Source organism: Apodemus sylvaticus, chromosome 3, assembly GCF_947179515.1.
Source record: "Apodemus sylvaticus chromosome 3, mApoSyl1.1, whole genome shotgun sequence".
Lineage (NCBI taxonomy): Eukaryota > Metazoa > Chordata > Mammalia > Rodentia > Muridae > Apodemus > Apodemus sylvaticus.
In genome coordinates, this window is record NC_067474.1 from 24,976,174 (window position 1) to 25,002,879 (window position 26,706).

General features: G+C 43.4%; 1 protein-coding gene across 5 annotated transcripts; it reads left to right on the forward strand.

The window, feature by feature from the left end:
- The first annotated feature begins 54 nt into the window (after window positions 1-54).
- On the forward strand, window positions 55-26,706 carry Tp53inp1 (tumor protein p53 inducible nuclear protein 1). 5 transcript variants are annotated; one of them, XM_052176076.1, is made up of 5 exons: window positions 55-576; window positions 728-883; window positions 17,318-17,576; window positions 18,298-18,655; window positions 21,961-26,706. In XM_052176076.1, exons 3-5 carry the CDS (start codon window positions 17,465-17,467, stop codon window positions 22,208-22,210), a joined length of 720 nt encoding a protein of 239 aa, XP_052032036.1. In that variant the 5' UTR covers window positions 55-576; window positions 728-883; window positions 17,318-17,464; the 3' UTR covers window positions 22,211-26,706. The 5 variants fall into 5 exon arrangements, with proteins under 5 accessions (XP_052032036.1, XP_052032037.1, XP_052032038.1 ...); XM_052176077.1 differs by having other exon boundaries at window positions 55-403; XM_052176078.1 differs by lacking the exons at window positions 55-576; window positions 728-883 and adding exons at window positions 9,958-10,108; window positions 21,140-21,177 and having other exon boundaries at window positions 21,961-22,058.

The following is a 26,706-nucleotide window of genomic DNA, read 5'->3' on the forward strand; positions in this document are numbered from 1 at the left end:
TCACTGAGCTCAGCTGCAGTGCATTACAGGTCAACATTTCAGACAGGGGAAACTATGTTTCTAATGTTCGAGGAGAATTGCAGGTGATCAGTCAATCAACAGTTGGAGGCGTGGCAGTCCAGCGTACTTTTATTTCATTCCGCGTCAGGTGCTCATGTCATACACTGCAGCTCAGTCTGGCCGGGAGCTCACCATACAGAAACTCAAGCCTGAGATCCCCTTGCCTCCGCTTCCCGAGTGCTGGGATGACAGACGCGCGCCAGCACATCCAGCTTGAGTTTGGTCTTTCTTTCACAAGACCAATAGCGACAGATTGATCTGGCACAACTTTGTCAACAATTTACGTAGCTGACATGATGGGCAGAGGACAAATGCCTGGGAAATGCGAAACTACCCATAGAAGGTATGAGAGAAGAGATGACAAACGTTGGCAACAGAAATAGAAACTGAAACCACAGAAACTCAAAAACCTACCATTAGGAAAAACAAAGTTTCACAGCAGTCCCAGGGGTGGCTGCTCCAGGTGCTTTCCAGAGGCGGGAGGCGAGGCGGCAGGGAGCACCCACAGGAAGACTGGTGAGGAGATAGGAGACAAATGCGAGGACTTGACGTTCTGGTTTGGGGTTAACGAGACTGGGATGCTCCGGTTTGAGCAGCAAGCAGGGCACCCATCCCTCGTACTAAAGCCGCCTCCCTCTGTTCTTTCTTCATTGGTTCCGCACGGCAGTCCACAGAACACACTGGAGCCGTTTTCTCTGGGTGAGCTTAGAGAGGTACCCGTCGGATCCAGGTTTGCCTTCAAGTAACGCAGGCAAGGCCTGGAGATTGCCATGACTGAAACGGCAGGGCCTTCCCGAGGCGCGGGCCTTAGCCTGTCTCTCAGGTGAGCCTATGTCCAGGAGCACGGGTTGGAAGCCTGCCACCTGGCAGCACGGAGGTTGTCTCGTAGCTAGGAGACTCTGTGTGTGTGTGCCTGTTCGATCGCTCTGTACAGAATGTGAAGCCAAGGTCTATTTATTGATTGATGTGTTTAACATTTGGGCTGCAAAGCACAAGGCTGAGATAAGAGAGTTTGTAGGAGCACCATCGCAAAGCCACGCATTCCTTGGCACCGAAAGAGGATCTGATCTGCATATGTAAATCCCATGATGTAACCCCTGAAATGGCCCTGGGAGACCCGCCAAGCTCACCATCAATTCACTAAGCTCTGTCCGAACAAATAGGCCAAGGCTGGCCATAGTTTCAAAATACTCAACCTGGTTTCTAAGGTGTTTCAGTTTGTTCTTCCTGTCCTGTCATGAACTTGCTGACCTCACAAGCCTTCAGTATCTAGTATATAGGTCGCCAGGGCAGCTGTCACTTGATAGGTGAGCAGGTTTCCTTCTCTGGCTCCTGAAGGAGAATTCTCACCAGTCCCTCGAAAAGAAAGGATTAAAGTGGAGTTTGGTGGCTCTCAACAGTTGCAGAATGATAATTCCTGGGGGCAGGTAAAGGTCCCAGTGACTCACAGGCTATGTGACACAACCAAGTCATTTAACACCTCTTGACCCCACCCCTTCTCAGGTAGGCCTTGCTACTGCGATGACCCCATCGGTTCTCCTGCCAGTCTCAGCTTCTCTGTGACACCCTTCTCATGAGTAATACCCGGGTGTCATTTCTCCCCTAGTAGAAATCTGAGATGCGACCACAATGTCCCTGCCTCCCACTCCCTTCCAGCTGCCCGGAACTGTCCTCTCTAGCATTCTTTTTCTTCACTTCCATTTTTTGTTTTGGGACAGTCTCAGATACCCAAGTCGGGCCTTTAACTCTATGTAGCTGTGACTGCCTCTAGCTTTTGGTCCTCCCGCCTTTACCTCCCAGGGTATATAGGTCTATACCACTGTGCCTCCCAGGGTATAGGTCTATACCACTGTGTCTCCCAGGGTGTAGGTCTATACCACTGTGTCTCCCAGGGTGTAGGTCTATACCACTGTGCCTCCCAGGGTGTAGGTCTATACCACTGTGTCTCCCAGGGTGTAGGTCTATACCACTGTGTCTCCCAGGGTGTAGGTCTATACCACTGTGTCTCCCAGGGTGTAGGTCTATACCACTGTGCCTCCCAGGGTGTAGGTCTATACCACTGTGTCTCCCAGGGTGTAGGTCTATACCACTGTGTCTCCCAGGGTGTAGGTCTATACCACTGTGTCTCCCAGGGTGTAGGTCTATACCACTGTGTCTCCCTGGGTGTAGGTCTATACCACTGTGCCTCCCAGGGTGTAGGTCTATACCACTGTGCCTCCCAGGGTGTAGGCCTATACCACTGTGTCTCCCAGGGTGTAGGTCTATACCACTGTGTCTCCCAGGGTATAGGTCTATACCACTGTGCCTGGCTCAAGTTTCCCTTTAAAAGGTTCTCTTGGAGCTAGAGAGAAGAGTCAGTGATGAAGACCACATGCCGCGCTGACAGAAGCAACCACGTAACATCTTGAAACTGTCCAGGGGATCTGATACGCTCTTGTGGTTCCCAAGGGCACCAGGCACACACATGGTGCTGCAGGTGTACTTGAAGGCAAACCCTCACACACCTAAAATAAAGATAAATCTTAAAAGGATTGCATAGTTGTATGAACCGAACGTGCCCCCTACCTTGAAATGTATGTTAAGAGGCCTGGCCTTGGCACTTCAGAGTGTGGCTAGATTTGGAAAGTTAGGCACAGCACCTGGTCTCACTGCTTGCCCTCAGATTTCTACCCAGACACTATCAACTGTTCTGTGACTTCTCTGTTCTGGGAACTTGGTTAAGGCTGCTGAACAGACAAATACAGTTAGACTTTTTAAATTTTGTTTTTAAGATTTATTTATTTTATGAGTGTTTTTAAGATTTATTTATTTTATGAGTGTTTTACTCACACGTATGCCTGTGTACCCCAAGTGCACCTGGTGTCCACAGAGAATGATATCCAAGCTCTGGAAGCAACGATTCCAGCCCCCATGTAGCTGGGAATCAAACCGAGGTCCTCTTTAAGAACAAGTGCTCTTAACCCCTGACCCATCCCTCCAGCCCTATAACTAGACTTTCTATTCCCATTGTTCTTTTAAACCTCTCCCAACCAGGACTTTCCCAGTCCCCACAAACCGCTGTATCAGGGTTACCACTGACCACTACCCAACAGATCCAAAGCCACTGGGCTAGAGGTTTGAAATGCCCTGTCCCTGGGCTCTCGCTGGGGTTTCTTTGCAGCTGCTCAGACTTTCTGAAGGAAGCTACTTTTAGGGAGTCTAGCATGGCATCTTTTTCCCACTCTCTGGTGGGCTGTTTCTCTTCTGAATCAAGTCTTCCTTTCTGCGTTCTACTCACCTCTGTTGTTTTAATATGATGGAAACACTGAGAAGTCACACCCTCACCTCAGCCATTCCACCTCTCCCTGGAGCTGCAGACCAAACTCTCCAATGGCCCTGGACATTTCCACCGAAAGGCATGAAGAGCCTTTCCAGTCTAACACGCCCCCCCCCGCCCCCATCCTGCCCCATCGCCCTGCCCCATCTTTCCTCGATCACCTCCGTTCCCTTTAATTGCGTTAGGATCCACCAGCAGTCAGAATCCCACCACCACCCCAGACACACCTCAGCCCACTTAACAGCCTTACCTCAACCTTAAAATAAACCAAGATCATTTTCAAGATGGCTGCTGCCCATTTCCCGGCTCGCCTCTGGGTTCTCCTCCTGACTGAGGGCCTGCTGATCATTGTGCCTACTCATTTCTCAGCAGCTTTTTTTTTTCCTTTTCCAATACTGGGTACTGAATCTAGAGCCTTGTACACAGTCGACAAGCAGTGGGCACTGAGCTGTATCTCCTACCCTTAATGCTTAAAACTCTTTTATTTCAAGTAACAGGAGTTGCTCAAGAAGGACTTGCCATCTTCCTGCCTATGCTTCTGAGTCACTGGGATGACAGACCCATACCACAGAACCTGGGTTCTCATCATATCTCAAATACAATGCAGACTTGCTCTGGTTTGCAAGCCCCTCCCGACAGTGGCCCCGTCCAGCTAGGTGACCACTGCCTTCCCTGCCGACCCTTTGGCTACACTGCCAGTCTTCTGCAGTGACTGGTGGTAGCAGGGCCTCGTATTAGTCGTTTCTTAGAGCCTCAAGAGCCTGCTTGCTCACGGGGTCATTTAGGGTTTGGCTCAAAGCTCATCTCCTGGAAAGAGAGGCCTTTCTTGAAACCTTCCTCTTACCTAGCACTTGCTAGAAGGTCAGAGAAGCTAGCACACTCAGGTAACACCCAAAACGTGGGCCAAACATCCTATCAGATACTTCATATTTATTACTTCAGTTAGCCCTTAGAACAGCTTTGAAAAGGGCCTTCAAAAAATCCTTATTTTATAAATCAAAAATCTAGGGTAAGGAGAGGTTAAAGTCAAGGTCCAAAACCAGCCCTCTAAACTGTTACTTCTCATACTCACTCTCAAGTCTGCTCTGAGTTATGGGTAATACGGTATCCGAGAAACTGGCTCTCCTGGGTGGGGTGGGCTGGGGGACGGCGGTGGGTGGGATGGGACAGTTTCTATACTCTTGCTTTTGGGAAGATAGAACTGCTCAAGTGCATGGGTGTGTGCTGGGGGAGGGGGGAACAGTGTGTGCTGGGGGAGAGGAGAATGGTATGTGGTGGGGGAGGGGAACAGTGGGGAGACAGTGCGTGGTGGGGAGGGGGAACGGTGTGTGGTGGGGGAGGGGAACAGTGGGGGGGCAGTGTGTGGTGGGGGAGGGGGGACAGTATGTGGTGGGGGAGGGGAATGGTGTGTGGCAGGGGAGGGGGGATGGTGTGTGGTGGAGGAGGGGGAACGATGTGTGGTGGGGAAGGGGGAGCAGTCAGCACAAGGTTCAGGTCAGAGCCCAGCATGCCTTTACTCCCACACTTGGAAGTCTAAAGCAGAACTCCCATGAGTTCAAATTTAGCCTAAGCTAATGAGACTTTGTCTCAAGCAAATAAACAAAACAAAACAAAACAGGAACACAAACAAACAAAAAGCAACAGCTAAGATCTGGGTTAGGTAGGCATAAATTCTCTCTTGGCTCTAGACACCTTTATGGGTTCCACCCCAAGCACCGAAACACAAACTACAAAGCCAATTTACAGACAGTACACAAGTTGCAGAGCCCCCGCCTCTGCCTCCTGTGTCCAGGGTGCAAAGGTCGGAACCTAAAGTCTTCCGCGTGTCAGGCGCACGCTCTGCTGCTGAGTCGCATCTCCAGCCCAGAAGCCGGAGAGTCTTGAGAGGCTATTGTGCTTACAGTGCTGGAGTGAGCCCTCACTCCCTAGCTCCGTTTTCTATGTTTCAGTTAGAGGGTAAAGTTCCACCTGTAATCCCAGCACGTGGGAGGCAAGGGTAAGAGCCACACAGGTGTAGACCACAGTGGTCTGTCTACACAGCAAGTTACAGCCTGCCAGGGCTACACAGTGCGACCCTGTCTCAACACTAGGGGCTGGAGAGATGGGTCTGAGGTTAAGAACACTAGCTGATCTTCCAGAGGACTTGGGTTCAATTCCCAGCCTGTATCAGTTGTCTATAATTCATCTTAGGACCTGACACCCTTTCTTGGCTACTGTGGGCACTAGGCATGGATATTGGGCACAGACACATGCAGACAAAACACACAAAAAGAGAAGTGGGATCCAGGAAATTTCTTCCTTTCTCCTTGTCTTAAGTCATTGTTCTGTTCTTGCGATGAGACACCAGGACCACAACAACTCTATGAAAGAAAGCATTTAAGTTTGTTTACAGTTTGTTTACAGAGGTTTAGTCCATTGTAACCATGACTGGGAGGCAGAACTGGTACTAGATAGTAGCTGAGAGTTCGACATCCAGATGAGAAGGTAGCAGGAAGAAAAACACTGGGCATGCTATGAGCTTTTGAAGGCCCACGGTGACATACTTCCTCCAACAAGGCCACACCCACGCCAACAAGCTACACCCCTTAGTACATCTCAAGAGTGCCACTCTTCAAACCTCTGAGCCCTCCTCAACCATTCTTATTCAAACCACCACACTTCTGTCCCAGGCTTTCTGGTACAGTTTGACATTTGGAATAATGGATATCACTGGAATTTTAAGTGGCTGGCCATCTTAAATGCAATCTAGAACAGCTTTGCATTTTCTCTAGACAACCAGCAACAGTTTGGCCTGTAGTCAAAGCCCAGTAGACTGTCGGTAAACAGATTGAAAATGACCAAGCCGACTTCACTTTGGGATTCTCTATAGTTGTACAGTCTAGCTGAACAGTTTGGTGATTTATGTTGGAAGAAGGCCTGCAGGGTCCTCCTTTGTGGCTTGGGAGGAAACAATACTCTTAGCAATCTCAGTGTGGCTGGCAGGGTGACAGCCACAACCTAATTTTGTGAGCAGGAGGCAGGAGCATTACTTGTCTCTGGATGATGGCATAAATGTGACCCAGACCTGTGATCCTTCAAACAAAACTTGAGGTTGAATTTTTTCTGGTAGATAGAGTGTATTGAGTCCCATGGAAAACAGACAAGGGTACTCTGACAGATGGGGAGAGAAAGCCACCCGCAGCAGGGGGGCAGCCTGGAACTGGGTACTATAGCAACACTGAGAATTAGCCTATGAATTAAAGGATGGTTGTATTCACTGGGTCTGGTCAGGCAAGGAATGGCCAGGTCTTTTGTCATCCAACACAGAGAAGATTGTGTTGCTGGTGTGGGATTTGAGTTCAGATGCATGCAGACAGCTCCATGCTGCAGAGGTGACCTTAATCCTGTGTCCTTCTTCATATAAGTATGCAAACCAGAGTGTTCCAGGCAGAGAGGTAGCAGGAACAATCCACCCTGGTGACTTGTGCAGTCAAGGGTTTGGGTGATTTCTGTTGTTAGTAGAAATTTCAAAACAATTTGTAAAACTAAGAGTAACATTCCTTTTATTATCTCTAGTCCCCTACACCTCCAGACAATCTCAGTGATGAAATACTACTTCCTCATAGGGACAGACATATGAACTTTCTACAAACAACTATCAGTGTTTCTTGGTATGTCACAGGAATAAAACAAGTACGGGTGGTAAGACTATACATCAGCAAAAATAAACAGAAAGCAAGCGATGCCCGGATAGCATATGGCTTTCCCTTCCTTTTGTGGTTACTCTATCACTGAGCTAGCAAGCTTGGCCTGATGAAAAAATAAATAACTTGTTAATAAGAAATGGGTATGTCTGTGATAGGCCTTTTGGGGGATTTGTTGCTGTTGTTGGCGGTAGGATTTCTGTTGTTCTTGTTGTTTGGGTTTGGTTGGTGTGTTGTTTGAGACAAGATCTCTGGTAGACCAGATAGACCTCAGCTTGGAAGATGACCTTGAACTCCTGGCCTTCCTGACTCCACCTCACAAGTGCTAAGAAAGATTGCAGATACTGTACAAATTCTCTCTACTGGCTTTCTGGCTTTTCATTTTGTATCTTGTTCATCTGTTGTTTTAGGTTCAGTTCTGAAAAACAAAGCAAAACAGCAAACCTCCTGCATTAAATTTACCATTAAAACAATTATTTCCTGGGTATAGTAGCACATGCCTGTGACCTAAGCCCCTGGAAGCCAGAGGCAGGAGAATCAGGAATTTTAGGACAGATTGGACTACACAGTGAGGTTTTTTGGTTTTTTAAAGAAAGAAAAAGAGAAAAAAAAAAGAGCAACCATTTGTTTGCTCAGGATTCTGCCTTTTTGGCAGGACTCGGTGGAAACATCTTATCATAAATAATCTGCTGAGACTGGAACCGCCCAGAGGGTCTTTTTCTCTCTCTCCCGTCTGGTATCACGGCTTGGACAGACTGGGCTCCGGGGACTGTTCCCTTGTGGCCTTTTTACACAGCTGGTTTGAACTTCTTCACAGTGTGACTGACAGTCTGTCCTGTCTTGTGATTGTTTTCCAGACTAGAAAGCAGAAACTGCCAGAGTCTTACTGCTCATAAGTGTGAGTCCTAGAATATCATTACTGGTTTACTGTGTGGCTCAAAGCACTGACAGGGCTTGCCCAGATTCAAGGTGTGTATGTATGAGGTAGAGGACTAGGTTTCATGATGGAGGCCGATGGTGGCTGTCTCTGGAAGGAAGCATCATTTATATCCGGTTTTCTCTGTCATAACAAGGTACTGCTTTCACACTTTGCCTTTAGGAATAACAAACGTATTAAGCTGTACTAAGTAAGTTTTCTTGATTAAAAAAAAAAACTAGACTTTCATAATTGTTAATACATTTTGGTTCTAAATGAGAAGATGACCTCTAGATGCATTCCTTCCCACCCACACACACCCTTAATCCCGGGGCAGAGTGGCCTCTAGATGGATTCTTAAAGAGAAACAAGAAATGGTGGGGCTCCTAACATAGCAATAATATTTAACAGAAAAGAACTTGATTTTCCAAAATCTAAAATCCAGACTGTGCATGGATACACCCTTGAAACATGTGCAGTCAAATGATCAACAATTATTATTACCTGAGTGTCAGACAATTCTCTGACTCCCTATAGAGCAGAGAGTCTTAGAAATCAAAGTCCATTTCTCCCCCTCTCAGGCTGGGTGTTTTAAGTGTTTTTCATGGCCTGGGATGGGTCCCCCTCTCCTAATCTGTGGTTGGTAGATTAAACAACAGGGAGCTGATAGGTCCACAGCTTCAGGTAAACATGTCCAGGACCAGCCTTGAATGTATCTGACCAGACTGGACCACTCACCAAGAAGGGAAGCCCTGCTGACAGGAGAAAAGGCACACTAATGAGGTCTTAGTCTCACGTCAAGAGAATGAGGAGGAAGCCAGGTATTTGCCATCTTTATCTATAACCTGTTTCTTTGTTCACCCATCTGTATAGCCCAGTTGTTCTTAACCTTGTTAATACAGTTCTCATGTTGTAGTGACCCCGAAAATATAAAAATTGTTTTTGTTACTACTTCACAACTACAATTTGCTACTGTAAATTGTAAGCAGCCATGTTTTCCAATGGTCTTAGGTGACACACAGGCTGAAAATCGACGGTTTGAGATCTCAGAGTCTCTTGAGACTACTTGAGCTATACATCTCACCAAGGCCAGAAGATTACATCTCAGCCCCACAAAATCCACATAACTGACAGGCACCGACATGACTGCTGCCATTCCTAGTTAATCCCCCAATGTATGCGAGGAAGAGCTTTGGCTTAGAATCCCTTTCTTTGTAAGTGCAGTGTCTCATTTTCTTCTCACTATAAATTGCTGGTGAGTGCGTAGGTCTCATGTGAATGTTTACATTTTGTAAAAAAAAAAAAGGTCATAACCCTCTCGGATCGTGTAAGACCTTAGATGCGGACGCCTGGGAAGAAACAGCTAATTCTTCACTCGGGGTTCCTCTTTTCGGAAGTTAAGGCCTTTAGAATGGTGGCCTCCTCTGCCTGACTGGTCTTTCTAGGGCAGACTCTTGGGGGCAAGACCTGTGAGCTTCCAGTTGAAGTTCCCAGAGCAGATTAGACCCTGGCTTTCTGTCTGTCTTTCTAAGAAGTGGGGAAGGAGCGGGACACGGGCACCTTTTCAAAGAATGCCGAGCGGGGGCTGCCTCCAGCATCACGACCACGGGTTTATCTACAGTGGCCGGAGGAGCAACTGGTCTCCCTGACCACCTCCCAGCAAAAGGGGGTTGAGCGCCTTGTGCCCACTCTGGGCTCCTCACTCAGCTGAAGCGCCTGCGGGGTCGGGCTCTTGTCCTCTTGGCCCCGCCGGCTCCCACCTCGGCCAGTTCCCGGCCGCTGTTCTCTCCCCTCCTCCGCTCGCCCGGACTGTTCCGGGGCTCCCGCTTTGTTGCCGGGGCTTGTTTCTGCCCGGGGCGGGCCGGCGGCCCTGCCAGGTCACGTGCGTTGGTGACAACCTCTCGCAGGGCGGCCCCGGAGCCCCCGCGCAGCCGATTGGTCGGCCCGGGGCTGGCGCGGCTCGGGGCGGGGCCGGGAAGCCGATCAGCTGTTCCCGGAGCTGCACAACAACAAAAGGATCCGGACGGGCCGGCGGCCGCCAGGGCAGCGCCCGCCCGCAGCGCAGGAGCCCGGCCCGCCGCAGCTACCTCAGCGCCCGCCGCTCCCAGCCGCTCGCCGCTCCGCTCGGCTCACGTAAGTGCGGGCGACCCGGGCGGGAGGGCGGCGGTTGGCTGCCCACTTCCTGGCTTTCCTCCCGGCCCTCTCCCTACCGTGACGTGCGCGGCGACACCGAGGACCTGCGGGTGACGGGAACCCTGCTCCGTTACCCCGAGTCGCCCCGAGCCCTCCCGACCTCGCCGAGCCTGCACCTGCGGGAACCTCATCAGTTCGATCCCTGGCACTTGGGGCGTGCTAGAGACTGCAGTGGGCTCTCAAGACTTCGTTTCACCGTCGCGACCGCCCCGCGAGGCCCCAACTTTGCCCATTAGAGCGGAGGAAACTCGGAGGCACAGAAAGATTAGTTTTAAGGCCACACAGCTAATTAAAAGGAAGCGGTGTTTACTATCTGCAGAGGGATTTCCCGTGCAATTCCTTCATTTTGTTCTACTTTCATGGTATGTTTTCTTACTCCGTGTAAAAGTTCAGGGTAGATTAAGGGGGACCCCCTTTCCACCTGTAACCCCTTAAAGACTAAGGCGGGCCTGGCTGAATGAGCCCTTTTAGAATGCTGAGTAGTTTTGAGAGAGGAGAGGATGACCCAGGGTCTTCGCACCCCACCCCACCGACATCCTTACAAACGCCCGGAGATCTTGAATGGCAGCGTGGTGGTGATCGGAATACCTTTCATTGGCAGGTGTGAGAGCACCAGGCCGCTTGTTCAGCCTCAGCCACTATAATTTTCAAAGTCCTTGCTGGAAACCGTGGCCTACCAATTTTTGTGACCAGTGTCTCTTTTGTTTTTTCATCTTGTCTTTTATTCTTTTCTGCTCCCTTGTGTATTTCTCTTGGAAATGACTGCTTTCAAAAGTTAGGGCTAACAAAACAGTGAATTACCAAGCTAACTCTGTTCACTGACTTAAGACTTCAGAACAGGATGTGGTGAGTCCACAGGGGAATAATCTCCTTGTAAATTAGCTAAATAGAGGTGTACGGAGCAAAGACAACTTTCTTGGCTTGATATTTTTGTAGTTCAAAATTAATTTTTAAATGACTTGAATCAAAGCCAAGGCTTGGTGGCTCCAGCCTAGAAGTGCAGAACTGGAAAGGCGGCAGTGGGAGAACCAGGAGTTCAAGGCCAGCCCTTGTTTTCTGACTAAAAGAACAAACCTTTGTGTTAACATCTTTGTTTTTCTGAACTGCTAGCTTCTTTTCTTCCACCATGTAGATTCCAGGAATCACACTCAAGTCATCAGGCTTGCCACCAGACATGTTGACATGTTGAGTTATCTTTCTGGCCCGCAAGTCATAGTTTTTTGTTTTGTTTTTTGTTGTTGTTGTTTTGTTTTTTAAAGAGTTATTTATTTTATATATTTGAGAACACTGTAGCTGTCTTCAGACATACCAGAAAAGGGGTATTGGAATCCATTATGAGCCATCTATATGGTTGCTGGGAATTGAACTCAGGACCTCTGGAAAAGCAGTCAGTACTCCTAACCCCTGAGCCAACTCTCCAGACCCACAAGTAATCGTTTTGAGGTTGCTTTTCAATGGTATGTTTAGCCAGCTGGTATTTCAAAATTGCATTCATCAAAGTTGTGGGTTCTTTTGTTGTTGTTTTTAATTTTAAAAATGTTTTTGGAGCCGCCTGCTGGCAGCCAAAGCCACTGAAAAGTGCTAGTCTCGGACTTTTTTTTTTAGAATCAGGCTGAGCCTAAGGTCAAGTGCAGGGAAAAGCAAGGCACAGGCGGGAAGGAGCCCTGCCCTGCTGCTGCCTCAGGACACCAGCTCTCTCACTTTTGGACAAGTTATTTTCATTTCATTTCATTCTAGGGTTCGGTTTCCTCATCCCAGGATAGAGAAATATCTCAACTGGCCATCACAAACCATAAGCATTCTGAGATACACACACACCCATATACAGATACCCTTTAAAGAAAAAATATATAACTAATTCCCACATGTGGTAGAAGGACCAGGCTTCCAAAACCAACAGTTGAGTCCACACCATCTTTGAGTATCTCAAAACTGAGAAAAGAGCCAGCTTGGGTGGTGGTAGTCCAGGCTTTTAATCCCAGCATTAAAAAGGCAGGCAGATCTCTCAGGAGTTTGTGGCCAGTCTGATCTACAGTGTGAGTTCTGGGACAGCTAAAGCTACACAGAGAAACTGTCTCAAAATAAAAACAAACAAAATAACCAAGAAATGCATACCAGCAAGATCTTATAGATTACCCACTCCTCAATACGTTCTCAAAGGAGAATGTTTTACCCAGAAGTAAACTCAGATACTTACTTTCTCTGTCCACAAAACATTTTTTACTCATGTGTGAGAAACAAGATAAAATGTTAAATTTTAGGTATGACTATTTAAAAATTATGCCTACAAGAAAAACAAAAAACAAAGGAAAATGAACCAGATGCTAACAATGATTGAACAAAGTGGTGAAACAGAACCAATCCATCCTCACATCCTCAACTTCTATGATATGGTTTTGTTCATCTTAGAGATTAAAATATATATACCATGTATTTTTTTGTAATGGAGGATGAAGATATTTTAAAGCAAGTAAGCAGTAATGGGTAAATCTGCTTGGGTAGGTGATCAATACTTGGGCCCAGATAATTTGTTTCCATTTCCTACCTAGAGGCTGCCAAGTACCTAAGAACAGGCTGCTTCATCCTGCTTCTCTTGCCTCGTTGCTAAATTCCAAAGCTATTTTTGTCAGTCTGTCCTCTTGGGGATTCATGTTTTCTTTGGGACTTTCACCAGTTTTACTTCTGCTCTAGAGTTGTGACTATAAGTCGGTGACATACGGGGGACCTGAGGCCTCCCGGTTCCTCTTGGTTTCCATAGAACCTGCTCCCCTCCTGGAGCTACCATCTCTGTAGCTGTGTCAGGTGTCTGAAGGAATAGTGACTATTATGAAGGGACATTTTCTGGGTCATCTGTGGAAGGACAGGGTATTCAAGTTTAGGGAAAGTTTTAAAAGATGTTTAATTTTTATTCCCCCTTGCCCCTCTACAGAAAGACTAGAAAGAATATGCATGTAGGTACTTGAGGCCAAAAGAGGGAGGGCGTGGGATCCTTTGGAGCTGGAGTCAGAGGCAGTTTTGAGCCACCCAAGAGTGATGGGCATCAAACTCTAGTCCCTTTGCAGGGAAGCAAACACCCTTTTTTTTTTTTTTTTTTTTTTTGGAGACAGGGTTTCTCTGTGTAGCCCTGGCTATCCTGGAACTCACTCTGTAGACCAGGCTGCCCTTGAACTCAGAGATCCACCTGTCTCTGCCTCCCAAGTGCTGGGATTACAGGCGTGAACCATCACTTTAACACTCTTAACTGCTTGCCTATCTCTTCAGCCCCTAGATTTTTTTAAAACACAACTGCACTGTCCTGTGTGGATGCTTAAATTTTCAGTACTTATGTTACCTATCAAAAAAAATCACTACACTGATATATAATTGTTATAAAATTATTAATGAGATATTTAATGTTTTCAATAACAAATCTTTCTAATACATTCTAGTGTATACCTTATATGAGTGGCATAATCAGATGCAAAGCTCTCACAGGAAATACTTAAAGCATATTTAGGTTTTTTGCTTTAAGAATTGTTTATTGGGTATACAAGGGAGCAGCTGGCTGGGCAAAAAGTAGACTGCTCCCTGCCTGGCTTTGTATTTGGTTGATAAAGTTTACAGCTGAAAAGGGGGCTCACATATGATAACTGTTCAGATGTAGTTGAAAGTTTTCTGAAGTTTGACTCAAATATCAGTTTACTTAAGTGGGTTAAAATTGAAAATTAAGGGTGGGTATAGTATGTACCTTTAATCTCGGAGTGGAAAGGCAGAGACAGGTGGCTTTCCTGTGAGTTTGTGGCCAGCCTGGTCTACATCAAAAGTTCTAGGGTAGCTACATAATAAGACCCACTTTTTATTAAAAAAAAAAAAAACTAAATTGAGAGACTGGCAAGACAGTTCAGAGTGCACAGGTAGGCGCTTGTATACACACACACATACACAGACACATACTCACACACGCACGCATGAACGCACATGAAAATTTTTATCCAGGCTATGATAGTACATGCCCTTAATCTCAGCAGAATTGGGAGTCAGAATCTTGAGGATCTCTTGAGTTTGAGACCAGCCTGGTCTACAGAGTAAGTTCCAGGGCTACAGAGAAATCATGTCTTGAAAGAAAGAAAAAATTTTAAAAAAAAATTAACAGAACAATTTTAAAAGTTAAGATTCAAGCAGGGCATGGTAGAGTCCAGATACCACAGGCATAGCCAGAGCCCTGGATTTGGCTGTAGTTGAAGGAAGCAGTTTGCAGATGCCCCAGTACCCTTGATCTAGCCTTATTTTGTGGCTTGTAGTCACTGATAGGGCCTGAATCCAAGGGCCAAGCTTGTCCCCCGGTGGCATCATAGGCAGAGGACAAGGCTCTCACTCAGGACCACTGACGACTTCTCCTGTGGCTCTCCACTCCGCAGCAGCTCTAGTTAATCAGGTCATACAGCCTTAACACTCAGGCTCTCAGCCCAGTCAGCGCAGGCACACTTGGCGTGATATTTGCCCTCGTAACCTAAGATAAACTGGGAAAGTTTGAAAGTCTTTACTCTCCCTTCCTTTCATGCTCAAAACCCTCTGTGTACATCCAACCTCATGATGACTCGTCTTTCGGGTCAGGCAGACCACACAAGTCCATTTTTTCTATAATTTCTCTTGATTTCTATTAGTCTGCAGTCCTTGCAACCTGATCATGCTGTTGCCCAAACGGTTTCAGAAAAACTGGTTATGCAAGTGATATTTCCTGTTTACCCACTTTTAATAATTAATGGATGGATGATGCATTACAACCCCCAAGTGTCTTAATGTCATGTTTTGAGATTTTTTTTACCTTTATATACAAATAGTTGTGGCAGTCTATTCTAAAAAGGAGAATGGCCCCAGATGGTTTAGCTACACAGTTCAACTATTCTTTAAAGATGATTTTGAAAGTGGGCTGGGCATTGTATCTAATGTATGTAATCTTAGTTGATGCAGAAAGATCACTGTTTCAAACCAACCTGGACTAGAGTTAGAGTGAGACCCTGCTCAAAACAAAACAAAACAGAGCCTACTTGTCATTCTCATTGTTTTGATACCTTCTAAATCTCTAACATGATACATTCCCCTAACTCAGCACAGCAGTAGCATCCATTCTGTACTCTGTGATATCCCTGCCTCTAAATGGCCCCACTAGACTGACACAGAATCCTGGTTCCTCCTGATCATCCCTCCCTGCTTTTTTCTTCTGAGACAGCGTTGTAGCCTTAGCTGTCCTGTAGATCACGTTGCCCACAAGCTCCTGAGAGATCCACCTACCTCTGCCTCCTGAATGCTGGGATTAAAGGCATGGCCACCACTGCTAGGTTTTTTAGTTTTTTGTTTTTAAAACAGCATTTCACTATGTACCCCAAGCTGGCCAAGAAATTTTGATCCTCCAGACACAATCTGTCAAACACTAAGGTTAAAGATATGTATGTCCATGCCTAGGGTTCCCGACTTTTCTTTTTTTAAAAGATTTACTTATTTTATGTATATGAGTACACTATTGCTGTCTTCAGACACACCAAAAGAGGGCATTGGATCCCATTACAGATGGTTGTGAGCCACAGTGTGGGTTTTAGGAATTGAATTCAGAACCTCTGGAAGAACAAAGAGCCAGTGCTTAACCGCTGAGCCACCTCTCCAGCTCCCCCCCCCCCAAGAGGGGGGGTATCTTCGTAATTCTCCCTTCTAAGGCCCTGCAGGAGGATCTGCTCCTGCTTGGCCCCTGGGTGCTTCTTGTGACCCTGCCTGGCTCTTGAGCTACGAGAGCATTGCCATGCTGTCATTTATGCAGGCTCTCAGTGTTCCGTCTACCTCTGCTTCACTCCAGATCTCAGGTATCCAAGGTCACGTACTGGAAAGCTACACTGGAGAGGTCTGAGGACCATTTAGTATTCTTTCTGCTACATCCATAATTGCACTGCTTCACTTTCAATGTGACTCTCTTTCACTGCTGCCCCCTTGTGTCCAGTACTATGCCTTATACATAATAGGCACTCACTAAATATTTGTAGAGTAACAGTTGATCTGTTCAGGGAACTTTGAGTCAGGAAAGCAGAGATATTCTTGAGAAAATAATTAAAAATTATTCTTGATGTGTATTCAATTTACTGTGCTATTAGACAGCCAGGTAGAAATGGGTACTTATAACTGTACTTTGTGCTTAGATAAAATAAACTGGATTTTGTCATTTAGAACTTACCAGGACCTCCTAAGGTAGGAGTCATTATCAATTGAAGTTGTGTAGCTTCCTAAATCTTTTTTGTTGTTGTTGTTTGTTTTCAAGACAGGGTTTCTCTGTGTAGCCCTGGCTGTCCTGGAACTCACTCTGTAGACCAGGCTGGCCTTGAACTCAGAAATCCACCTGCCTCTACCTCCCGAGTTGGGATTACAGGCTTGTGCCACTATTGCCCGCCTCCTAAATCTTTTTTTAAAATGTGTGTGTTGCACATGTGTGGGGTTGGAGGATAAGTGTAAGTTGGTTCTCTCCTTCTACTGTGTTGGTCCCAGGCTTAGAAGCAAGTGCCTTTACCCACTCACTGAGCTGTCTTACTGGTGCATCTTCCTAAGTGACACACCCCCAAATTCATTTATTTTATGTGTGTTTTACCTGCATGCCTGTATATGTATTATGTGTATGCCAGGTGCTCTCTGGGGTCAGAAGAGGATATGATCTCCTGGAATTGGAGTTAATAGCTGGTTGTGAGCTATGGAGGTGCTGAACTGGCCATCTGCAAGAGCAACACGTGATCTTAGCCATATTGTCTCTCCAGCTCCATCTACCTAACCTTTAAAGTGAGAAAGGGGGAAACCAAGATTTGAGTACCATGTGCACACATGACTCCTGAACCACTCCACAGAGAATAATGTTGCCAGCCCCAGTTTCTGTATGGATAAGTTTCCACAGAATAAAATTTGTCCGTGCCAGTAATAGGAATTGTTTCAAAAGCTGAACTATGTTGTTCTGTTCTTACAACAAATATAAGACATACTGAAAGACATACATAATGAATACAAATAGCAGAACATCAGGGTAGGGAAATGACAGCTTGGCATCATGGTGGAAGCAGGAGAGGATTGGAAGGAAAGGCCAACCTTATCTCAAAAAAAAAAAAGTAAGTAAATAAACAGCCATCTTCTGTTTTATTTTAGGGATGATGACTCTTCTTGCTCTTCACTTAAGTTGAAGAAACACTGTGCACTTTAATCTCCTGTCTGTGACATTGGGCCAACTGAAGACAGGGTTTTGAAATCTCAGCTATAAAGATATCCTGCCAAAGTCTCAATCTTGCCTTAACAATGTTTCAGAGACTGAATAAAATGTTTGTAGGCGAAGTCACTACTTCTTCCAGCCAAGAACCAGAATTTAGTGAGAAAGAAGATGATGAGTGGATTCTTGTTGACTTCATAGGTAAGGCAAATGCAACAATTAATCGTAACAAGAAGTGGCACCCAGAAAGCTATGTAGCTGACAATAATCTTTTTGGGGGGGGGGATTTTTGGATTTTGGTTTTTTCGAGACAGGGTTTCTCTGTGTAGCTCTGGCTGTTGTAGAACTCACTCTGTAGACCAGGCTGGCCTCGAACTCAGAAATCTGCCTGCCTCTGCCTCCCAGAGTGCTGGGATTACAGGGGTATACCACCATTGCCCGGCTGACAATAATATTAAATATTCTTGATCCCCCTGCCTTCATTTCCCAATAGGCACACCCCACCACACCTGGCTCAAAAGTGGGAACTCCTGGAGCTAGAGGAAGTACTTCTGCACATACATATACCTACGTCTTAGTGCTCTCAAACATGAATGTATGCATATGCACACAGAAAATGTGAACTCTTAGTTTTGTAACCCCTAAAGCCTGGTCCAAGTAGAGGTACTTTGATAGGAAACCCTCATATGAGCAACAGGAACCCACAGGATCATAATATGCTATTTGCTGGGATAGAAAGCCCTAATGCCCTTTTTCAATGTCTGTGTAATGGTACACAGAGATTGGAAATTATAATTATTACAAGCAAATATAAATGCCTTTGTGAACATCTGTTAATTGTCCTTTACTCTGTTGTGATCTTGTTGTGACTCCACAACTGACTTCTCATTCTCTCTCATATGCATTGTGGATCACAATCTAGATACCTGCAACGATTTCTCAGCAGAGGAAGAAGAAGAAGATGAAGATATTGGTGAAGAGTCCTCAGCAGAGCACACTTCTGTCTTCTCCTGTTTACCTGCATCTTTGGAATGCTTGGCTGACACCAGTGATTCCTGCTTCCTTCAGTTTGAATCCTGTCCAATGGAGGAGAGCTGGTTTATTACTCCTCCCCCATGTTTTACAGCAGGTGGATTAACCACTATCAAAGTGGAAACAAGTCCTATGGAAAACCTTCTCATTGAACATCCCAGCATGTCTGTCTATGCTGTGCACAACTCCTGTCCTGGTCTCAGTGAGGCCAGCTGTGGGAATGATGAATATAACTCAGGCGGTCCCAGGTATGCATAAGTAGTCTGCTAAGCAAAATTTTATTTCTATACAGAACAAAGCTAAGGCTTTAGAAGACTTAAAACTAATTGTGCTAGAAATTTCCTTAAGTAACTTGGGCTATGCTACATTCAGGTCAAGATTGAGTTTTTAATTGCAGCATGCCTCAGTTGTATAATAGAGAGATACCTACCTCCTTTATAAAATCATGCTACTGAAGGGAAATAAAAAGACTAGTATTTCTGATAAGTATATTATAATGTAATTCTGGTATATTATAGACTAGATTATTTTAGGGTATTAAATCACCTAAAATGTCTCAAAAATTTTTCTTTTACATATTCTTAGCTAAGTCATCTTAAATGATGCTAAATCTTAAAAATCCAAGTATTTGTTCCAAGGGCTGCCCTCAGATTTCAGAAATGAAATATGTTACATGGTAGTCGGAAATGGAGATAGGGGAAGGCCCAGTAAGCTCAGGGAAGACGGGAAGTCAGTTAAGATTAGTGTGTTCCAAGTCAACCTTCTCTACTATGTGACCTTCATCAAAAGAACATTCTCAGGACTACATCTGAGACAATTCTCACAAACACCAAGTCCTACTCCATCTCATCTGCTTAGAGTCTGGCTAGCCCATCATTCATGTCCATGGAACATGCCCTGCAACATCAGAGCATATTGTGAGTGTTGCCACTAATTTATTCCTTGTTGTAGGTAGAGGGTTCCGGTGAGTCTGGTCCTCTGGAGCTCTGCACTGTCATCTAAAGGGCTCCTTTTCTATGGTTTAGGCTGTGGCTCCACTGGACTACTGTATGTAGCTGGTTTCCCATCTATGGAGTATAAATAAAACTTGAGCAATGCTAACCTTTCTAGAATTACTACCCTCATAAGTCCCAATATAACAGCTGCATTTTAGCAAGGCTAGACATATTTCTTCTTTCTTGTACCAAAACAAAAATCATGTCTTTATACAATCAAAGTAGCAGGCATAAATTGGGTCTTCAAGTGCCACTTTACTGAAAGCCATAATTTTGTTAAGTGTTTTCAGCATCCCAACTAAAATTTAAAATATAACTCGCTTATGCTGACTTAATTGCTTTATAGTTGCTTTAAGCATTTCTTTAGTTCTTAAAAATTCTTCCCTACTGATTCTGATTGCATCTCTGTAGAATCCATTTAACAATTTAACATGATTAGGGACTAAAAAGATGGCTCAGGTATTAAGAGCACTGGTTGATCTTTCATGTGACCCAAGTTCAATTCCCAGAATCCATATGGTGGCTCATGACTGTAATTCCAATCCCTGTGGATGATGCCATCTTCTGGCTTATATGGGTACTGCAGGCATGTGGTGCAGATTTATAAGCAGGCAAAACATTCATACACAGAAAACAAATGAATAAAATCTCAAAAAATATACACATAAAAAGTAACATGGCTATTAACAAATTATCACTTTAAATTTATTTACTGTCATTTGATACATTTCAGTACTAAAGTACATTTGTGTGTGTATAATCAGCAGCTTTGCAAAGTAATATTACAGCAGATATTCATTGCCAAAAATTTAAAAATGCAGAAATGACATCCCTCATGATCCACAGATGAATACTATTAACATCCCAGGAATGTCCTAGGTTGTTTTTACTGTATGGGCTCATACCAATAATTACTGCCTATACTCTGAACCCATTTAGGGGCATGCTTTCTATATACTATTAATGCACCCACGTAGAGCAGAACTAAAACAGATACCATTAAGAAATTAATAGAGGGTTGGGATGCAGCTCAGTGGTAGAGTGTTTCAAATCATACTCTAATCTTCCCATAAGAACCTAGCCCTAGAGTATTTCATCAACCTTATTAAACCAGTATCTGTGCACTCTATCTAGGACTTAAATGTCTGTAACTTGATGACATAAGAAGTTGGTTTTCCATTCCTATGTCATAAATATTAACATGTAGGACCAAACCAACAAACATGGTTTTCGTAAATGAATTATCATAGGCCAGACATGGTGGTATGTGATTGTAATCCCAGGATTTAGGGAAGTGAGGAAGGAGGATCACTAGTGTAAGAACAGCTTGGAATACACAGTGAGATACTGTCTCAAAAGGGCTATATGTGTACATATGTTTCTAAATCAAGATAGAATCAAGTGTCACTGAAATGTCAAGACTTTATACAGTAAATGGTCCTTACTAACCCTGTCCTTCAAACATACTACCTCTTCTCTGTCCTCAGGGATATCAGTATAAACCAAATGAGTATGAAGCTAAGTACTTATAATGGCTTTAGAGTCTATGTTTTATTGCATCTTAGCCTTTATTGTTTATGAAAGTTTATGAGCAACCATAATTTTAAGTAATATGTCTTCAGTTGCCCATAGTAAATCAGTCTTAATAAAGAAAAATGACCATGTCCTAGTAGTAAAATTAAAATGGCATTTTAAATCTTACTAGTGATTTAATAGTTCACCATTTAACATTTGTAGGGCCAGAAAAAGCTGCTTATAAGACTCACGGGCACAGAGTAAGTATGTTTACTTTGGGACCATATGATCTGTGTTATCAGTTTGAGCAGGGAAGACTAGGAACTCAAATGCCCACTTTCTAAAACCATTGAGTTTATATTAGCTTTTTTTTATATTTGTTTCTTTCTTTTTATTTTTATTTTATTTTATTTTTTTTGCTTTTGTTCTTCCCTACTACTAAGGATCAAGCCCAGGGCCTTGTACATACTGAACAAGCATTCTACCATTGAGCTGCATCCCAACCCTCTATTATTTTTTTTTTTTTTTTTTGGTTTTCGAGACAGGGTTTCTCTGTGTAGCCTTGGCTATCCTGGAACTCATTCTGTAGACCAGGCTGGCCTCGAACTCAGAAATCCACCTGCCTCTGCCTCCCGAGTGCTGGGATTAAAGGCGTGCGCCACCACCGCCGGCCTCTGTTAATTTCTTAGTGGGATCTATTTTAATTCTGCTCTACGTGTGTGCATGTGCGTGCATGCATATGTATATAATTTCCTCTGATAATTTTAGACAAAATATGTTAACTACTCTTCCTGAATAACTGGCAAAAATCTTAAAACTTGGACTGGGATATAGCTCAATTTATAGAGTGCTTGCATAGTGTACAAGAAAACTTAGGTTCAGCTGCCAGTGAATAAACTGGATATGGTAGTGTACACCTGTTAAAACAGCCCTATGGGATACAGGTTCTTATCCAACCATAGACAAATAAATGTAAGAAATCAATTTAAGTAACTTTTTGAGTCATACACTGTCACTGATTCACTTACTTTGGTCTATTTCAGAATGGAAGCCCAGAGTGAAATGGGGAAGCACATTCACTGCTGTGTTGCAGCGCTTGCTGCTCAGGCAACATTTTTGGAACAGCCCAAGAGTTTTCGCCCTTCCCAGTGGATAAAAGGACACAGTGAAAGACAGTCTCTGAACAGAAATGGCCTCCGTCGCCAGAACCTTACCAGGGATTGCCACACTCGACAAATGAAGCACAGTGGCTGGGTGGTTCACCAGCCCTGCCCACGCCAGTACAATTACTGAGAACGTTGAGTTATGGTGGTTGGTTTCCTTAGGTTTTGTGCATATGTATTGGATGTATGTGCGTACAATGAAAGTGCTGTCTCCTTCCAGCCAACTACAGACCAATCACCTAGTGTATCAGTGTGTTTAGACACTATCACAACCAGATTTGTGTGCTGTGTATCACATAATGCCTTGCTCCTGACAATTACTTTTAAAAAACCTTTTCAGAGTACTTTTGGAAACATATCAATACAGTGACAGTGTTTGGGTTGTCTTTAAGTACAGTAAGGTATATGTATGAGTTAGCATCTTAAGGACATTTCTTACCCCAAGTGTAAGAATAGGCATCTTTTCAATTTCCTTTATTTTGTATTATTTAATCTTTTGTGTAAGCAAAAACTTACTCTCAGGGTCAGCCATATACTTTATTGACCAGTACTTGATAGTCTTTTCTGTATATAATGAGTACATTTTTACACTAATATGAGCATTAACAGGTGATTTTTTGCCATGGATATAATGGAATTAATGGCTGAACTTACTTTTGAAAGAAAACTTGACATATGTATGGTTCTTTTCCCCCAGATTAGTCATTGCAGTTCATTGTGGAATTCAGGTACATTAACTTTGGTGAACAACATATTCAGTAACTCTGATGTGACTCCACGATATGGTACAAATACTACAGATGTCGTGGACAAAAGCACTTGTTGCATATGCAAAGGGAAAAATTAGACCCATGAGATGATATCTGGAATCTGTTTGTAGATAACCCACAGAGCAGTCGGTTTTTGGAGATGTCTAGATTCATAACTGCCAGCTCACCTGAAAATGCACAAGTGTGTGCCCAGGCACTCAGTGACTTTATGTTTGTGTCTGCTATAAGAAAGAGACACAGTGGTGACTCCTCAGACATGGAGCCCGTCCTCTCAAGGGATTTCTGGTGGCATCTGTTAGCACCTAAGTGAAGACTGATGGGTTGGTTTCCACAAGCTTTCATTTTTTAACTTCACAATATCTTTAACCACTTTGGCCTCTGTTTCCTCCACAGCAGGGGAGTAATAATACTTACCTCCCTCACAAAGTTGTGAGGACTATATACTGGTTGGAAGTGGGGCTGTCAGAATTGAACTCTGTGAACTTCCAGGGTCTTTCTACTGAACCTAGTTGTGGAAGGCCATGATTATCCTTCAGGGTTGGTGCTAAGGAGGCTAGAGTGCAGGGTTCCACTCATATATAGCAGTTAACATGGTGTAGAGAAAGTCCATTTCTTACCTCTATCTGGTCAGCTATTTTTAAGAGCAGTTTTTGATGGATTTTTGATGAGCCATCCATACTTGTAACTAACTTTCTGGAAGACTAAACCCATTTACAGCTTGAAGCACATTCTAGTAAGGACAACACCATTGCCTGCATATACAAACTGCTCATTTCCCTAGCCCCTCTGCATAACTAAACATTTGTTTATGAAATAATTTCAAGGAAAAACAAAACATACTGTTATGTGAAGTATTACCCCTGAAGCAGCTTGATGCAGGGACCCTGGGAGACTTTCAGGGAAGGTACAATGCTCTCCGCAGATGAGGCTGGGTTTCAGAGCTGCAGTTAGATGGGGAAGGGTGTTAACACTGGCTGTGATTAGGTGCCAGGATGTCTCCATATAACAGGAATGTAGACTAATTTTTTCCTTAGGCCTTTTCCATATTGACTTCTCCTTTTATTTATTTGTTTTCTAATTAAGGGGTCACGTCTGTAGAGTTTGTTAAACTGAGAAGTTGTTACTATTTGTTTTCATGGAGGTGTACATATTTTATACTGCAGCTCTTATAGGGTCATATGTTGGTAACTTGAAATAGAACAGCTAAGTGTCTTCTGGATAGAGGTTCTGAATATATGTAGTTTCCCTATTCCCTTACATCACATGTAAGCTGTGTCTCACAAACTGAGAGCTCAGCCATCAGAATTTGTTTGGCCAGCATGAATTGGTTTGTGTATTAAATTACACTTTTTTTGTTTTTTGCTTTTTTAACACTTTCCCACCACACGTATTTATCCCTTAAGCACACTTATATCTCTGTCACTTACTGACTTTTCATTTGCTTTGTCTGTGCTTAGTGTTTTGTTCCTGAAAACCAGCAAACAAATCAATTATTGGGATTTTTTTCTTTGGGGTTAAGATTACCACACCACCTATAGTTAAGTAGGTAGCACACTGTGGTTTTTGTGTAAGAACCTGAAGTTTATGTCTAAAATCTAAACTTGGCACTTAAAAGAACTTAAGAAAAAGGTTACATACATAACTCAATTGAAGTTCTTAGTCATTAGGTGTTTTGTTAGGCAACTATTGTGTGTTAGATACAAATCTAATAACACAGAACAATATTAACCTGTTAGACATTTTTTGAAACATGGCCAAAAATACATTTTTTGAGTTGATTATACTCATTATTATCATCACCATCATTTTGCTGTTATACCTACTAGTGGTTTACAGTGTTCTCCAAAGCAGTGAAAGTACAAGTAGTAAGAAGACCCCAAGAGTTGAGGATGTAGCTTAGTGGTAAAGGATTTGCCTAGCATATGCAAGGTCCTGAGGTCCATCCCCAGCACTGTAAGACAAAAACAAAACAAAACAAGCTAGACTCCGGAATTTAGTAACACTGACCATTTCCTAACCGATATTGTTTGCAAAGTCTGGACTACATTGTATGCATCGGCCATATATCTAGAGTCTTATTTTTTAGCTTTTATAGTAGACCCCTCATTCCCCAAAGTTTGTGTTTTATGTTAAACATTTTAGAATGTGTATTCTGTTAATTACTATTTCCTGGGTTTTCTTCTGTACTGTATATAGGTACTCAAAGCTCGCCATACTTATCTTTTGTGACAGTTTGTATTTGTATGGGTGTATAGGTGGGGAAGTTTTACAGAGATGAAAAAGATTAGATTTTACTTCCCACTGCAGGAAGTTCAAAACAAAACAGAACATTACCTTTCTGTATATTTTTCTAGTTCCCATGCAAATTATTGTTTTATTAGTTCTCTGGTTTTAGCAAAAAGAGTGTTTACTTAAAACTCGTGATGGCCCATATGCCTGGCTGTCGTTTTTTCTTCTCTAATCTGTACAGGTTTACAGTCTTCGCTTTTGTTAAAGTCTGAATTGCTTTGCTATTTTGCTCCGTCTTCACAGAGGCATTCAGTCTCTGTCTACTCTTGAAAGAAGCAGCAGCACGGGAGGATATTTTCTTTATCCTTATTTTCTTTGCGTTGGAAACAAAAGTACATATGAAGGACTACAACTAGAAGATAGACATTTAAATGCATTGAAATAGACTAGTGGAAAAAAGTTTTTACCTTTTTCTTTCTGTTTTAGAGACAGTTAAAAGACTGCTCCTTGTACTGGGAGATACTAGTGTATACTTCTATTGTTGCCTTGAAATTATCTTTTTATTTTTTAAGGCCTATAGATATTATTACCTTTAAATTCTTTAAAGTAAGGTAGTTTCATGCCATAAGCCTCTGTTGTATTATAAATGGCAACCCTACCTTCTTATTCTGTTAAAATTGTACATGAATGCCGATTTTACAAACTTACATATAAGACAGTGTTGTCTGCTTTGTCATAGGCCAGTTTCTCTTGAAATGTGACACCAATTCAAGTGGCTTAGGTGCAAAGAGATACCAAGTATAGATGCAGAAAGGCAGGAATAGGTGCAGAGGCAACAGTATCCTTTATGTGGAAGAGAAGTTACTATTCAGAGGAAGGCAGCTTAAATGGATGATGTTCTGTGTATCATTGATAAGTTTCCTTGTGATACTGAAAAATGTTTCTAATTGTTAAACGCCCAGTTTGGCTTCGTACTTGCCTGATGTTTTAGTATTGTTTTCTAGATGGACTTGTAAAAAGCCAAACAGTGCTTGGTGAGGTTAGAGGTGTGTATTTGGGAGCCTCAGGTGTGTGTGTGTGTGTGTGGTTTTGTTTTCCTCCAGAAGTTTTGAACTTTAGTCAATAACTGTGTGTGTTATTTTAAAGAAGTGGCTTTATCTTTACTCTAGTAAAATTGTGAACACATCTGCCTTCTGAAGGCAGGATATGAGCTATGGATTCTGAAAAGTATTGTAGGTTGTACTATGTGCCTTTTTAATGTGTTTATGGGCACAATATTTTCTCTCATCAACTTGAAATTTAAAAGGGACATTTTGGTTAGATTGTATACTGTACATCAATCTATGCATAAATGGCAGCTTGTTCTCTTGAGCCACTATCTGTTTTTCTTTTTTTATATACATTTTTTATACTGATTGGGGTCAGAGATGGTCAGTTTTATACAGAATGAACAGCACAGCACTTTGCCAAAAAACAAAAACAAAACAAAACAAAAAAAAAACCTGTAGCATTGCTTAAACATTGTGTATTAACAACAGTTCTTTGTAATGGGCTCAGTAGTGCATTTTGCACTTCCCAGAGTTACAGTTTTTTAATCTGTCAGTAAATAAAATGTCCTTTAACTTAA